The following is a 17500-nucleotide window of genomic DNA, read 5'->3' on the forward strand; positions in this document are numbered from 1 at the left end:
AAAGTCGGTCTATTGTCTGGCGCAAATTGCGCCTGGCTTACACACTACACACAAGATGCAATATTTTATTAAAAACAAGCTTAGATTTGTCCACCTGTCAGGTTTTAGACCATATGGGGCATGGCAGGTGTATTTGGAAATAACTCAGTATTTTGAACATACTTTGTTATTATTGTTCATTTATTCGTTTGCTGGAAATTAGAACTGAATTTAGAAATAGTTTTGACACAAATATTTGCGCTTAACAAACGAAATTAATTATTTATAGGCTAATTGATGTCTGTGCGTAAAGGTTTCCCTATCCACGAGAGCAAAAGCGAAAGTGAACTTACTTTACGTCAAAATGCGCTTATTGCGCGACACAGCTGGCTCTTAAAGGGAATGGGAGATGAGACTCTGATTGGTTTATTCTCAAAACACACCTATAACTCATTAAGAAAATAAACTCAACCCTTTTAGACCATGCGCCATGGTGCAAAGCGGATTTTCCCATCCTTAAATTAGCAAAAAAGCGTTCTGACACGTCCTGAAAGCGTTTGCGCCCTGCGCTTTGCGCTCTGCACATGGACCGTCAAAATAGAGCCCTCAGTCGCACCAGTGCGGATATAGTCATATCACACTAATACAAGTGTAGAAGTCATATTTATAGTTTATTTTATTTTATATTTCCTTATATAAATGTTATATGTAAAAATATCTTTCTATGTTTTTTATACTTTAATGAAATTATTAAATAACTGTAAATACTTCGTAACATTATGAATGGTTTTACTGTCACTTTTTGATTAATTTCATGCATCCTTGAAGAATAAAAACATTAATTTCTGCCCTCAAACATTTACATATTTCTCTGGATTGATTTATACTGAATTGTTAAATTTATTTACAGTATTTAAGGCCAGTATGTTATACGTAGACCCACACGGGATCTGCGCGTGCCCATTATCGAGTCTATTAATTTACCTGTGTAAATGTGTGTTAATTTATATTTATTCAGTTTTTTAATTAATTTAATAATTAGTTTTTAATACCATTGACTAATATGTTAATTGAAATGACTGAATATTGATTTATGTACAATACAGATTGTAAAATAATATGTTCTGTCCTTTAAAAGAGATATTATATGAGAGAATTGCTTTGTTGAACAAATAAGTTGATCTAATTGGATTTGCATTGTAAACATTCAATAAAAGTTAACAAGGTAATATTTTTAATTTCATATATATATATATATATATATATATATATATATATATATATATATATATATATATATATATATATATATATATGTCATAATTATTCAGCATAAATCCACAGATTTTGTACAAAATTCTGCGCAGAAATAGCTAAAAATGTCCGCAGATTCTGTCTGGCTCTAGTTATAAGCAGTCATCACACCTCAGAGCCCATTTGTAAATCTCCATCTTGTCTTCTGTGTTCCAGAATCTCGATCTGAGCGCCCTCCTCTGGCCGTAATCAACCCCAAACCTCTTCCTAAACTGCCTCTGTTGCCCCAGACTACTAAACCTGCCCTCCAGCCTCTGTCACCCACTCAGAGAGACCCCCAGCCAGCCCCGGGCCCCTCCGACCGGCCCCTGATCCAGCCCTCCATGCTGCTGTCTGCCAAACAGGCCCTGCAGCCTCCGTCTAAAATCGCCCTCCGACCGCCACCACTGACCACGCCCAAACCAGCACTGATCCCACCTCCAGTCCCGCCCAACAAACCACAGGCAACGCCCACAACTCCACCCTCTGATCAATTACCCTCCTCCAACGGCTTCCACAACCTGCCCTCTCCACCAATCACAGAGCAGAGGGCGGAGCTTAACAGCTGGCTGGAGGTGGGGTCTATGGTTGAGGTCAATGACCCGCCTCTTTTCGGAGTCATTCGCTGGATTGGTCAGATCAGCGGTATCCCGGAGCCAGTCGCTGGAATCGAACTGGTACATGCTAATTAGTCATTATGATATGAACGTAATGTAATGTTGTTAATCAGGGGTGTCAAACTCAATTCCTGGAGGGCCGAAGCCCTGCACAGTTTAGTTCCAACCCTGCTCCAACACACTTACCTGTAGGTTTCAAACAAGCCTGAAGGACTCGATTAGTTTGATCAGGTGTGTTCAATTAGTGTTGGAACTAAACTGTGCAGAGCTGCGGCCCTTTAGGAACGGAGTTTGACACCTGTTTTGTTAATGATAAATATGTAGTTAGTATGGAAATATGTGATTATAAGGAGAAAAATATGAATTATTATTAGTAATTTAATTTATTTTAATGTGATCGCACTTTACGGTGAGGTTAATTTCGTTGATTTTACTAATTAACATACTAAAGATGAATAATAATGCTAAATATATCATTATAATGGTTTATTATTGTTTTGGAAAATCAAAAAATATGCAATAAAAGGTGAAATTATGTTAATTATTACTTGTTAATTATTGTATTGAAATGTGATTCGCACTTTTCGCAGTTCGGTTCCTTTTATTAATTAACATTTACTAAGAATTAACAATAATGATAAATTTATATATTTAAAATGATTTATTAATGTTTTATTTTTAATAAAAGGAGAATTTATTATTATTTATAAATTTATTTATTTTGTTATACATACTTTACAATAAGGTTTGTTTTGTTAATGTATTTGCTAATTAGCATATTCTAAGATTGAACAATAATGGTAAATATGTTTAGAGTGGTTCAGAAAACTAAGTGTGCACTATATTTTTATTATTGAAGTTAAGTAGTTATTACAATCTGATAATTTGGTCACTTTTTAAATAAGATTTGTTAATTGATCATGTTTTTGATCATTAAAATACTAAGAATGAATAATAATGATAATTATAATGATTTATTGTTGTTTTAGAAAAAACTAAAATGTGCAATAAAAAGAGAAAAGTTCAATCAATTATTACTTATTATTTGTTAATAAATTTATTTAAATATGATTTGTACTTTACAGTGAGGTTTGTGTTATTAATTACATTTACTAAGAATGAACAATAATGATAAATATATAATTATAAAAGCTTATTATTGTTTTAGAAAAACTAAAATGAACAGTAAAAGGAGAACCTAATTATCAATTAGTCTTACTGAATTTAATTAAATTTGAGCTGCACTTTACAGTAGGGTTTGTTTTGTTGATATTGTTGCTAGCTAGCATATAATAGGCATGGTTGTTATTGTTTTGAAAGAACTGATAAAAAACATAATTAATTAATAATTAGAATTAGTTAATTTATTTAAATGTGATTCGCACTTTAAAATGAAGTTAATTTTGTAAACATTATTTCTAATTAACATATACAATAATGATAAATGCATGTATAGAATAGTTTATTGTTGTTATGAGAATAACTACATAAATAAATGACATTTTTCCCTCCTTTTGTTGCACATTTTAAAGTTAATTACTTTATTTTAATGTGTTCATTTGGTCAGACTTTACAATAAGGTTCACTTTGTTAAATCTTTAACTTATTAGCACTTTAAGATAAAATAATAATGAACAATTATTGTTTTAGATAAACTTAATAATTCAATAAAACTGGAAAAATTATGAATTATTAACTATAAGTAGTTCATTCATTTATTTTAATGTGATTCGGACTTTAAGGTTTAGTTTGTTAAGGGTTGTTAAGGGTTTTGCTCATTAACATTTACTAAGAATGAACAATAATGATAAATATAAATAGAATGCTTTATTATTATTTTTTTAGTGCAATAAAAGGAGAAAGAAATAGTTTTAAGTCAATTTATTTAAGCATATATAAGTTCTGCAATGGACAGACGGCTGCTTCTCACTCAGGGCTGCTGTTTATGCTAATGAGAGAGAGAGGGTGGTCAATAGTGTGCGGGGCTTAACCCCTCTGATGACACGTACAAAGGGAGACTGTCAATCAAAGTGTTTCTCCATCAAGTCTGATTATAAACAAACACAGTTCATGTTGACTATTAAAGCTGGAGATATTCACACACTGCTGACACACACACACCTGTGTTTACACCCCTTATAAAAGTTATTTCTGCATAATAGCTGCCCTTTTCAAAAGAAAATCATCTTAATAAAACCTCTAAATTGAGCTGACTATACTGATGTGTGTTTCCAGGATCAGGAGCTGTCGGCCGCTACAGACGGCAGTTATCTGGGCGAGCGCCACTTCCGCTGTCCTGCTAATAAAGGGCTGTTTGTGAAGCTCAGGAACTGCAGACGCGACTCCAGGTTTCCTGCGCCGGAACCCTCGATCAATCAAGTCGATCGATGCAACTCTATCGGTGAGACTGTAGAGATGTCCATGAGCACGGTTATATCTCCAGTGCTTTTATCCTTGTTTGTGTATAAGCAATAGTTTTGAGTGATTGTGAACTGTGTGTGTGTGTGCGTGTGTGTGTCAGCGTTTGCCAACTGGAGCAGTAAGCGTGTGGATGAACACACTCCTCCAGTGTCCGGTCCGGATGCTCGTCTGATGTACGAGGGCTTCAAGAAGGGCATTCAGGGACACCTCAACTCCTGCTACCTGGACGCAACTCTGTTCAGGTATGCACACACACACACACACACACACACACTCAAAAATAACAGATGTAACCTGCTGAACCACTTTTAAGTATTTACATGTCAGCTAGTATCAGTTTAATTGTTGATTTCAGGAATAGACGCATACACTGGTGTTTAAAAAAAATAAAGATCTTTACTAGTGATAAATACACACCCTGGCCACTTTATTAGGTACACCTCACTAGTACCAGGTCGGACATCTTTTGCCTTCAGATCTGCCTTAATCCTTGGTGGCAGAGATTCAGCAAGCTACTGGAAATATTCCTCAGAGATTTTGCTCCATATTGTCATGATAGCATCACACAGTTGCTGCAGATTTGTCGGCTGCACATCCATGATGCCAATCTCCCGTTCCACCACATCCCAAACTGCTCTATTGGATTGAGCTCTGGTGACTGTGGAGGCCATTTGAGTACAGTGAACTCATCGTCATGTTCAAGACACCAGTCTGAGATGATTGAGCTTTATGACATGCTGCGTTATCCTGCTGGAAGTAGCCATCAGAAGATGGAGACACTGTGCTCATAAAGGGATGGACATGGTCAGCAGCAATACTCAGGTAGGCTGTGGCGTTGATGCTCAATTGGTACTAATGGAGCCAAAGAAAATCTCCCCCACACCATTACACCACCACCACCAGCCTGAACCGCTGACACAAGGCAGGATGATCCATGCTTTCATGTTGTTGAGGCCAAATTCTGCCCCAGAGAATGGAGACTCATCAGAGCAGCAACGTTTCTCCAATCTTCTATTGTCCAGTTTTGGTGAGTCTGTGTGAATTGTAGCCTCAGTTTCCTGTTCTTAGCTGACAGGAGCGGCACCCGCTGTGCTCTTCTGCTGCTGTAGCCCATCCGCCTCAAGGTTGGCCGTGTTGTATGTTCAGAGATGCTCTTCTGCAGAGCTCAGTTGTAGCGAGTGCTTATTTGAGTTACTGTTGCCTTTCTATCAGCTGGAACCAGTCTGGCCATTCTCCTCTGACCTCTGGCATTATTAACAAATGTGTTGGGGGGGTGGATTTCCCAAACAAAACTAAAACTCGGACACTCAGATGAGAATAATTGAATAGATTTCTTCTAGAAAAAAGTAGTAGTTTTAAATGAGCATCTCTTCAGGGTGACCACAGGCCAAAATAACAAACAGAAGAATCTATAAAGTAAATGCACTAAATTAATATTTAAAGAGAAATACAGGATGCTTACCTTTCTCCCTAAACTTAAACATAGTCAAAAGTAATCAAATAAATAGGCAGGCCATCCCTACATGCTCAAACTCTCAAAAGAAGTTGAACGTATAAACAATGATAACAAGATTGAATGTTGGTCGTCGGCCGGAGAGGTAAAGGGAAATCCAGGAGCTCCACTCCCAACAACTCTCGCAGCACAAATGCTCCTTTTTATACAGGCCTCCGAGACCAGCAGCCAATCAGAGCATGAATCACGGTGGAATGGGAGCCTATGGGATAACAGAAAAACAACAAGAAGGCGGGACAGAGAAAAAGACACAATGCAATACGCAATAATAAATAAGTAAATAAACTTTAGTCATAACAGGCATAAACAAAGCATTTGCGCCCACAGAACTGCCGCTCTCTGGATATTTCCTCTTTGTCGGAGCATTCTCTGTAAAAGTGAAAATCCCAGTAGATCAGCAGTTTCTGAAATACTCAGAGCAGCCCGTCTGGCAGCAACAACCATGCCATGTTCAAAGTAGGGTTGTGCCGATAGACGATAGTATCGTGTATCGGCGATAGGCAAAGATATCGCTGAGAGCTGAAACCTATGACGATTTTAAAGACGATATTTAGCTCGTTTCGCATTAATGTAGATCTTTAGCACATTTTAAGTGCATTATTGAATAAAATTAATAGTATTATTATTTTTAAACATCTTCATTAATAATAAATTAACTACAAATAATATAACAGCTTCAGTTGTTGACATCATTTCGATTGCTCTCTCTTGCGCGCGCGCTCTCTCTCTCTCTCTCTCTCTCTCTCTCTCAGCAGCAGCAGTTGAAGTGCGAGCTGCAGGTGAGGACATAGCCACCTCTCAGAGCAAATTAGTTTGCAACTTTGTTTTCTAAAAATAATAGGCTAAATAGCAAAACTGCATTTTATTAACAAACAAGTTAAATAAAGCGATTTGTAAAAATGAAACAGCTGAAGAAGAAAATGAAAGAATTTTGAAACCAGCTCAAATGTTCTGGAATAAAACCTGTTGCGGTCGTTGATTATTTCAGACTCCTTTATAACAGCACTCCCGCAAGATTCTCTCTTGCTTTCACAAAAAAAGCTGTTTATCTTTTATATCCGTTATTAATAGCCTATTTAAGTTTTAAGGGGGCTATAGACTATATTCTCAGTGCATGCATTGACTGCTCCTTCAAATACACGGAATATACATGCTTGTCTTATTTGTGTTTAATTGATAAAATGATAGACACGGACATGCGCCTTTTTCAGAAAATAACCCATTTATTTAATTTAGACATGTTAGGCCTATATTTATTTATATAGGCTATTAAAATACATTTATTTATTTAAACTAGCCTATATTAAATTAAAATCTGTATTTTACCATTCATTTTGTCATTTAAGAATTATTGAACAGATTATTAATAACTTATAAAGAATATTTTACTGACCTCAGTGAAGAGTTTTAGTTCAAATAGGCTATTTAACATTAGAGCAATTGGCGACTTGCCGCAGTTATGTCTAAAATGAAACTCTCATCAGAAAACAGTAAACACATAGCCTATGCCAAGCGCAATAATTGTGTTCGATCTTAGCAATACAAACGTGACACTGTTGATTACTTTTGTGATGATTAGACCTGAAGCCGTGCCGAGCTCAACTGAACAAAAACTTCACCGCATTTTCACGTGCGGGCGGCAAGTCCTCTATCCGCCTCCCGTCTGAAAGAATCTTAGAGCATATATCCTTGTTTCTTCCGTGCCTAGATAAATATCATTTCATTTGCTTTCATCCATGTATATTATATCCATTTTGCAGCAGTCCCGCGGGCCGTGGAGACTGCTTTGAACCCGAAGTCACCATCAAATCCTGTCCCGCGCCGCACTGTTGCATCGAGTCTTGTTTGAAATCATTTCAGTGTCAGCGCATATTTAGCTTTAAGAGGGTGGTGACGTGCATTGGTTTGAATTATTATCCAAGATCAAACATCATGCAAAAGCAGTAGGTTATTAAATAAGCAAAAAAAAAAAAAAAAAAATCAGCCAAAAGGTTATTAAATATCTTTAGATATGGTTAAATATAATAATCAAATATTATATATTCATAAACGTAACACTGCCACGCCCCCATGCGATAGTATCGTGTATCGGCGATTTTACAGAAGGACGATATGGCGATCTGAAAATTTTGTATATCGCCCAACACTAGTTCAAAGTCATTTAAATCCTCTTTATTCCCCATTCTGATGCTCGGTTTGAACTGCAGCAGATCCTCTTGACCATGTCGACATGCCGAAATGCAGTGAGCTGCTGCCATGTGATTGGCTGATTAGAAATGTGCGTTAACGAGCAGTTGGACAGGTGTACCTAATAAAGTGGCCGGTGAGTGTGTGTTTCTAATATGGGATACTGTAATTTTACCTAGTAAGAAATCAATTATTGATATAAACAAATCAGTTTTAATGGCAGCCAATGGTAACATTTAACTAAAGAAAATACATCACAGATATTTATAATAGTGCAGATTATTATTAAAATATTGCATCAGTAATGTCCTAAGATCTTCCTTGAATTGAATATAAAGGAAAGCTAATGCATGCATTGATTAGCGGTTAGCAGAATGTTTATAATAATGCTGTTTTACTGCTGAATAATGTGTGAATGATGAGTTAAAGGCTGTGATTGTGTGTTTTAGCATGTTTTCCTGCAGCAGCTCGTTTGATTGGCTGTTGTTTTGGCCAACCGGAGCTCAGCTCAGTCCTCACTGTAAAAGTGCTCAAGATCTGCTGCGCTGCGAGATCGTCAACCCTCTGCGCAGGTGTGTGTGTGTGTGTGTGTGTGTGTGTGTGTGTATGTGTGTGTGTGTGTGTGTGTCATAAATCACATACTTAAGCACTATTCTGCACCACTTTATAGTATAATCTGTGTTAATCGTGTGTTTACAATGACTATTCTAAATAGAAGTGCACTTTAAACACTGCATGATGCTGATTAATGGGAGGAGCTGATGATCATGATGGAGAAGAGGGGTTGAGGATTGAGGGGAGGGGCTGACGATGATGAGGAGGAGCTTATGAAGAAGGGGAGGGGCTGATGACAAAGGGGAGAAGCTAATGAAGAGGAGGAGCTGATTGTGAAGGGGAGGGGCTGTTTATAATGGGGAGGAGCTGATAATGAAGGGGAGGAGCTGATGATGAGGGGGAGGAGCTGATGATGAAGGGGAGGGGCTGTTTATAATGGGGAGGAGCGGATAATGAAGGGCATGAGCTGATGATGAGGGGAAGGAGCTGATGATGAAATGGAGGGGCTGATGGTAAAGGGGAGGGGCTGCTGATGAAGGGGGTGAGCTGATGATGAAGAGAAGGGGCTGATGATGAAGAGGAGAAGCTTATGATGAAGGACAGGGGCTGATGTTGAAGGGGAGGAGCTGATGATGAAGGGGAGGTGCTGATGATGATGAAGGGGTGAGCGTGAGAGGTATGATGAAGGGGAGGAGCTTATGAGGAGGAGTTTATGAGCTTATGTTTATGAGCTTACAGAGCTGGATGCACCTCTGAAAGCATGTAGTGGACTCAGACACGGCCCTAAACGTATCAACGCTGTTTTTCAGCCCCCATAAAGCACATAAACACTGTTATTTTCTTCATAAAATACATGTTAGCCATTTAGCAACGAAGCTAGAGTCACCGGGCAGACAGAAGCCCTGCCCATCACGCGAATCCGCGTATGTTCTGAAGTGAATTTGACACGCGAATGAAGCGAGTAAACTCAAATGTTCACGCGGCAATTTACGTGCGAATAGCGCGATTTATCCGCGTGTTTCGCGTCTGTTGTGAACACAGTATAAGTGATTCAGCCTTTAAACACTGAATGGAAAACTTATAACATATTTAATAATAATATATATATATATATTTAAAAATGTTCTATTCCACGACAATAAACTGCCCTACATGGTTAAGTGTATTAAAGGGCCATGAAACCCGCTCGTTTCAGCAGGGTGTTTTCACACCTCTACTTTGGAAAAAGTCAGAAAAGTGGGCGTGTCCAGCTCTGTTTAGGGGGGAGTGTCGGAGGAACTAAAGTGGGATGGTGTGGGAGTGTCTATTTGGGCACGCGCGAGTTTCAGTCAAAATACACACACGGGAGAAAGTGATGGTGTTTAATCTACATGGACATCTGTAGTCGAATTATTTGCCAAATTATTAAATGGTGGACTTTAACTGCAGTTTGGCTCTTTTATTCAGGGAATTCATTCATGCCCCTCGCGTCAAACGGGATATTTGATTGGAGGAGCTGCTCTAAGCGTGTATTTTTCATGCAATGTTTGATACCGCACGGCGAATGAGAGAAAAAAACCCTCCGCATTTCCCGGAAACTTAGATGCACACGGCAGGTATTGTCAGAAAGCCGCGTGTGTTATTCCGGTCACTAAATGCGGTGCTATGTTTGCACTCAGTGCAATAGTTAACTTTATTCGATACGAACAAACTGAATAAACAAAGAGCACTGGACGCTCACTTACCAAATCTGTAGAGACAGAACAATCACCAGCAACTAGAGCCGCGTCTTTATTAAGAGGAGACTAACGTTACAAGCGAATCCGGATCTCAGCGTTTGCAGATGAGAACAGCTCTCAGGTAAACAATAATCCTCCTTAGACACGTAAGTTATTGTTGTGGAGCGTCGCGTACACTGTTAATCCACACGTGACTCCAGCTGCGCTCTCACAGAGAGAAAATGAAAACAAAACTTCACTGCAGCAAACTATAAAAGCAACACTTCACGCTTGTTTTGCCAACACAACGTGGCGTCTCTGTCGTGTAAACAGTAATGAATATTAATGAAGTTGCACAATAGAGCGCGCTGATTGGTTTGAACCAAGCCTTACTCATGCATTAATGCAGCACATTGTAAGACGTAATAAGACACACTCTGGCACAGACGTCCAGTCTGCACGCTGGAATACACGCTATTATGTCATGACCTTTTTAGTGAAATATAGGTGTCCTAATAGTGTTTTTAGCAGTGTGGGACACATATACCACTGTCAACAGCTCAAAACATGTGTTTTGGTGTTTCGTGACCCTTTAAGTTTATTGTGTGTCATTTGGGATGCAACTTGTGTGTGTGTGTGTGTGTGTGTGTGTGTGTGTGTGTGTGTGTGTGTGTGTGTGTGTGTGTGTGTGTGTGTGTGTGTGTGTATGTGTATGTGTATGTGTATGTGTATGTGTGTGTATGTGTGTGTGTGTGTGTGTGTGTGTGTGTGTGTGTGTGTGTGTAAAGGTCTGCATGTGTGTGTCATCCCACTGATGATCATGGTTGTTTTTCTCCTTCAGGTTTGGCTATGTGTGTGCCAGTAAAACTATGGCCTTACGCAAACTTCTCAAAGCTGAAACTGCAGATTCAGGATTTACCAACGAGGAAAAAGGGTGTGTGTGTGTGTGTGTGTGTGTGTGTGTGTGTGTGTGTGTGTGTGTGTGTGTGTGTGTGTGTGTGTGTGTTTGCGTCAGTCTTGAAACTTGTTCATTGAGACTGTGATTATATGTCTGTGTGTGTGTGTGTGATTGTTCAGATCCTGAGGAATTCCTGAACCAGCTGTTCCTGCTCCTCCGGGTGGAGCCGCTGCTGAAGATCAGGTAAACTGCTGAACAGGCATTAGTGAACACTCAACAGGGTGCACACAGGGCTTTCTGGGTCTTTTACAGACATCGAAAATCATTGTGTCCAACTGATGGAATATCAGGGGTTATATTGAGCATTTTCAATGTTACTTCATTTTTATCACACTGTATTTTTTCCACACCCTGTTTTTCTATCTCAGTGTTTGTCTGCTGGTATTGTTAGACTGATTTAAAGTTCTGTCAGTCAGCAGTCATAAGCAGTCTCCAGGCTGTACCTGTTAAATACTTTCTGTGGCTGTGTTTATCTGCTCAGTGCTCAACCAGCTCCTCCAGTTTTTATTTTTGTGGGTATAAATTACTGATTTTTTGTGGTGATTTTTCTCATTATTTGTATTAAATTTCTTTCTTTTTACTATCAGTCACTGAGAAAAAGTGTTTAGCTCTTATTAACCATATAAAGCTTACAATGTCATATTTGATACATGAATAATCAACTGGTCAGTAAATAATAAATAATGTTACGGTGTAGCTTAATGACGGGGGCTTCTCAACTTAGTGAGTTGTCCAACTTGTTCACAACGTTTCATTCATTTTCTTTTCAGCTTAATCCCTTTATTAATCAGGGGTTGCCACGGCAGAATGAACTGCCTGTTCACAACAATGCATGATATTTAAAAAACAGTATTTTATTAATGTATATGGACAAAATGATGCATGTGTACAACATCACAACAATTTGCTTCAGGCAATGAATATACAAACTCTGCCCACTTGAACCTCCCTGCCCCCCCAAAACTGAAAAAAGTCATAATGTGTGTGTGTGTGTGTGTGTGTGTGTGTGTGTGTGTGTGTAGGTCTGTGAGCCAGCAAGCGCAGGAGTGTTTCCTCTACCAGCTCTTCCCTCCGTCTACATCTGCGTGCCCGTCTCCAGGATCTGCTGTACCGTTATCTCCTCTGGCGTCTCCGTCTGCAGGTCTGCAGCGGGTGTCCAGTGTGCAGGCGCTGCTGGAGTCCTCATTCATACATGCCGGACTCAAGTTCACAGAGGTGACCTTCATCTGCATCTTAATCTGCATGAAAGTCTTTAAGTATTTTAATATTAAGGGCACCTATGATGCTAAATCAACTTTTTTAAGCTGTTCGAATAGAAGTGTGTGTGGTATAGCGAATCCTCAGTCATATTAGAGTGACAGAAACACATCAAGCCTCTTTATTCAAATTTCCTGATGTTAAATAGGATACACCCCCCCACACTCCCCGGTGAATTTGAGGCCCATCACAATGTGTGGTTTTCCCCACCCACCGAATTGATTGACAGCGGCATATTAACTTAGCTGCTTAGTAACACATTTACACTTGTCCACAAAACCGGATTTTCAAAGAAACTGGGATTAAAGATCTGTTTAACACTCTGTGATCAGCTGCAGCTCAAGAATGTCTGCTGTTAAACACTAGTCTGGAGCACCCTCTATTGTTAAAACTATCCTATAGCGCCCTTTCCTGTTAACACTATCCTAGAGCACCGTCTGCTGTTAGCACTATCCTAGAGCACCCTCTCCTGTTAACACTATCCTAGAGGACCATCTGCTGTTAACACTCTCCTGAGCACCGTCCGCTGCCAAAACTATCCTAGAGCGCCCTCTCCTGTTAACACTGTCCTAGAGCACCATTTGCTGTTAAAACTAGCCTAGAGCGCCGTCTGCTGTTAACACTAGCCTAGAGCGACCTCTTCTGTTAACACTATCCTAGAGCACTGTCTGCTATCAAAACTATCCTAGAGCGCCGTCTGCTGTTACAAACTAGCCAAGAGCGACGTCTGCTGTTAAACACTAGCCTAGAGCGCCATCTACTGTTAAAACTAGCCTAGAGCACCATCTGCTGTTAAACACTAGCCTAGAGCATCATTTGCTGTTAAACTAGACTAGAGCACCATCGGCTGTTAAACACTAGCCTAGAGCGCCATCTGCTATTAAACACTAGCCTAGAGCGCTGTCTGCTTTTAAAGACTAGCCTAGAGCGCCATCTACTGTTAACACTAGCCTAGAGCGCCATCTGTCATTAACACCAGCCTAGAGCATCATCTACTGTTCAAACTAGCCTAGAGCGCCATCTACTGTTAACACTAGCCTGGAGCGACATCTGCCGTTAACACTAGTCTAAAGCGATGTCTACTGTTAACTAACCTAGTGCACCATCTGCTTTTAACCCTAGCCTAGAGCGCCGTCTACTGTTAAAACTAGTCTAGACCGCTGTCTGCTGTTAAACACTAGCCTAGAGCGCCATTTACTGTTAACACTAGCCTAGAGCATCATCTGCTGTTAACCCTAGCCTAGAGCGCCATCTACTGTTAACACTAGCCTAGAGCTCCATCTGCCGTTAACTCTAGCCTAGAGCGCCGTCTGCTGTTAAAACTGGCCTACAGCGCCATCTGCTGTTCAACATTAGCCTAGAGCACCATCTGCATTTAAACACTAGCCTAGAGCACCATCTGCTGTTAAACGCTAACCTAGTGCGCCATCTGCTTTTAACCCTAGCCTAGAGCCCCATCTACTGTTAATACTAGCTTAGAGTGCCGTCTGCCGTTACCACTAGCCTAGAGTGCCGTCTGCTGTTAACACTAGCCTAGAGCGACATCGGCTGTTAAAACTAGCCTAGAACATTGGCTGCTGTTAAAACTAGCTTAGAGCACCTGTGTTTCTCCTGTGTTCTCCAGGCTCCGTCCTGTTTGCCGCTCCTGATGCCGAGATTTGGCAAAGAGTTCAAGATGTTTGATGCCATTCTGCCCTCACTGACCCTCGACATCACAGACTTGCTGGACGAGAGTGAGCATATAGACTGTTTTATTTATGGTTTAGTTTTTACCTTAATAACTGGATTGTGTCCTGCAGCTCTGCGTCAGTGCAGTATCTGCCAGTCAGTGGCGCAGTGGGAGTGTCTGCAGTGTTATGATGATGTGGACATCACACCTGGACAGATGAAGCAGTACTGCAACACCTGCAACACACAGGTACAACAACAACACACACACACACACACCCACGTTATTCCTAAGCTTTAATGATGTCTCTACTTTAAATCCTCTCCTCTACCCCTAAACACAACCCTCAAAGTAAAAAATCTGCATTTTTACACTTTCAAAATACTATAAATGAACACACAAGAACAAGATTTACTGCTGTTGCTATACTTGTGGGGACATCATATTGTGATGAATAGTAAGACCACACACACACACTGACTGCTCTGTCCTCCCTTAGGTGCACACTCATAAGCGGCGTCAGACACACACTCCGTCAGCGGTGCGTGGGCCCCAGGGCTCATGGGAAGGGCCGGTTCCGGGGGTCCGGCAGATCATGCACCTGTTCGCCGTCACCTGCATCGAGACCAGCCACTACGTCAGCTTCGTCAAACACGGCCCTGAACACTCTGACTGGCTTTTCTTCGACAGCATGGCCGACAGAGAGGGTGAGCACTCACTGTACACTACTGCTGAGTCCCAATTCTCACACGCACACTACATGTGTGTAACAGGGAGTGTGCAAGATTTGGAATAAATGACTTCCTCATTAACGGACCATTCTGTTGCTTAGTTACAAGCCCTGCAATTGAGCCATAAGGGGTTGGTGCATTGTGAAATGGGCAGTGGTCTATGGTCAGAACCACGTTGACCCAGTTGTCAGACACAGAAACTGACTCTTGGGACATGGATTGTCACATCACTGGGAAGGAAGGAGCCTGAGTTTGTGCAGGAGGTTAAACGCTACCAACTAGAGACGGTCTGTCTCACCTCCTTGCACAGTTTGGGCTATAGAACCTAGCTTCTTCAGAAGGGTTAAAGTTTCCTCTACTCTAGAGTTGTCCATGGCAAGAGGCGATAGGCTGGTCTGGGCTTTTAGTTCTCCAACCTACCATATGTTGAGGAGGGTCAGGGATAGGTCTCTCACTGTAGTTTGTGCCTACATGCAAAACAAACACCAGTGCAGAGTACCCAGCCTTCTTGGGAGTTTTTGGGAAGGGGTGCTCCAACTAGGGACTGTTTTTCTACTGGGGGATCAAACTCCCACTTGTGTTATGACAGTGATACCTGGAGAAGTGTGATTGGAGGAACGGCTTCCCTGATCTGAATTCGAGTGGTGTTCTGTTGTTGAACTTCTGTGTTAGTAACAGTTGTCCATAACAAGCACCATGTTTGAGTATAAGGGGTCTCCATGGCACCAGGACACACTAGGCCGGAGGTCAATGATCGACCTTGTGGTAATATCATCTGATCTCCGACCGTATGTCTCGGACACTCGGGTAAAGAGAGGGGCAGAGTTACCACCTGCTAGAGAGTTGGATCTGCTGTCAAATTTTCAACTTTCACCTCAGGGAGAACCATGACCAGATCTAGAGGTAGGCTGGAGACGTTGGGAGCAAATGGTCTATGTTCTCCGACTCCATTGTTGACACAGCTGTGAGAAGCTGTGGCTGTACGGCCTGTGGTGCCAGTCATAGTGGCAATCCATGAACCTGGTGGTGGACACCGGAAGTAAGGGATGCTGTCAAGCTGAAGAAGGAGTTCTACCAGGCTTGCTTGGACTCCAGAGGCAGCTGATGGGTACCAACAGGCCAAGTGTGCAGCAGCCTGGGCAGTTGTGGAAGTAAGAATTCAGGCCTAGGAAGAGTTCAGGGAGACTATAGAGGAAGACTGATGGTCGGCCTCTAAGAGATTCTCAGGAGAAGAAAGCAGTTCCACACAGACACTGTTTACAGCAGAAGAGTGGAGTTGTTGACCTCAACTGGGGATGCTCTCAGACAGTGAAAGGAAAACTGTGAGGATACTGGGGATGCAGAGGTTGACTCACTCATCACCCAAGCTTGACGCTGAGGTAGGTTGAAGCTCCACAGTGGCAAAGCAGTGGGGTGGAGAAGATACACACTGTACCTCAAATCTCTGAATGTTGTGGTCCCATCTTTACTGGCACATCTCTACAATATTGAATGAAGGTCAGGGACAGTACCTCTGGACTGGGCAACCCAGTGGGGTGATGGTTCCCATTTTAAGGAGTACTGGAGAGAGTGTTTAACTGTAGGGGGATCACACTCCTCAGACTCCCTGGACAAGTCTATGTCAGGGTAGTGGAGAGGAGGATCGATGGTTGAATCTTGGAGACAGAAGGAACAGTGCAGTTTTCGTCCAGGTCATAGGTTTCAAACTCAATTTCTGGAGGGCCGCAGCTCTGCACTGTTTTGCTCTAACTTTAATCAAACACAGCTGATCCAACTAATAAAGGTGTTTTAGACTACTAAAGACAATTAAGCAGGTGTAAGTTAGAGGTTATTGAAGCTAAACTGTGCAGAGATGTGGCCCTCCAGGAATTGAGTTTGAGATCAGTGATCCAGAACACTAGACCGGCTCTATTCTCTCATTAAGGTGCTAGAAGGCTCATGGAGTATCCTTAACCAAACCCACATGAGATTTGTGGACCTGAAAGAGGCATTTGACCGTGTTCCCCGTGGTGTTCGGTGGGGGCTCTGGGAGTATGGGGTCAAAGGCGCTCTGTAAAGGGCTGTTTGGTCCTTGTATCTACAGAGCAGGAGTTTGGTTCACATTACCGGCTATAAGTCAGACTTGTTCCCAGTGCATGTTGGACTCTGGCAGGGCTACCCTTTGTCACTGGATCTGTTGATTATTCTTATGGACAAAATTTCTAGGTGCAGCCTAAGGCCAGAGGGGGTCTGATTCAGCAGTAATGTGGTCCCAGTACCAGTTCGTTGTGGTAGAGAAGAAGCTGAGCCGACAAGCAAAGCTCACAGTTCAGCGGTCAATCTAAGCTCCTACCCTCATGACCGAAAGATAATAAGCAGCAGAAATGAGTTTCCTCTGTAGAGCGCATCCTTAGAGACAGGGCAGGTGCTCTGTCCCCCTGGAGGAACTCGAAGTAGATCTGCTGCTCACAAGCAGAGCAACAGCTTAGGGGATCGATCATGCCTCCTGGATGCCTACACAGGGAGGTGATCTGGACCTGGAGACCCAGGACACACTGGAGGGACTACTGCATGTCTCTTAGCTTTGCTGGGAATGCCTCGGGACCCCCTAGAATAGTGGCCGGAGAGGGAAGTGTGGGGTTCT

At 41.5% G+C, this 17500-nt stretch overlaps 1 protein-coding gene across 6 annotated transcripts in view; it reads left to right on the forward strand.

Moving 5' to 3' along the window:
- Window positions 1-17500, forward strand: part of cyld3 (cylindromatosis (turban tumor syndrome) 3) — a 32558-nt gene that overhangs the window by 14281 nt on the left and 777 nt on the right. For 2 of the 6 annotated variants that reach the window (XR_012382950.1, XR_012382948.1), the window contains exons 7-16: window positions 1450-1949; window positions 4125-4290; window positions 4411-4552; window positions 8460-8582; window positions 11104-11196; window positions 11340-11403; window positions 12243-12435; window positions 14102-14210; window positions 14277-14395; window positions 14646-14853. Coding sequence is in view for 2 of the 6 variants with exons in the window: in XM_073907804.1 (XP_073763905.1) it covers window positions 1450-1949; window positions 4125-4290; window positions 4411-4552; window positions 8460-8582; window positions 11104-11193; window positions 11338-11403; window positions 12243-12435; window positions 14102-14210; window positions 14277-14395; window positions 14646-14853 (1716 nt within the window). In the remaining 4 variants the exon portion in view is untranslated. Of the gene's footprint in view, window positions 1-1449; window positions 1950-4124; window positions 4291-4410; window positions 4553-8459; window positions 8583-11103; window positions 11197-11337; window positions 11404-12242; window positions 12545-14014; window positions 14211-14276; window positions 14396-14645; window positions 16569-16743 lie in introns of all 6 variants that reach the window. The other 4 variants (XM_073907804.1, XM_073907803.1, XR_012382951.1 and 1 more) reach the window with 3 other exon arrangements.

The sequence above is a fragment of the Danio rerio genome, chromosome 7 (genome assembly GCF_049306965.1).
Source record: "Danio rerio strain Tuebingen ecotype United States chromosome 7, GRCz12tu, whole genome shotgun sequence".
In the NCBI taxonomy this organism is placed as follows: domain Eukaryota; kingdom Metazoa; phylum Chordata; class Actinopteri; order Cypriniformes; family Danionidae; genus Danio; species Danio rerio.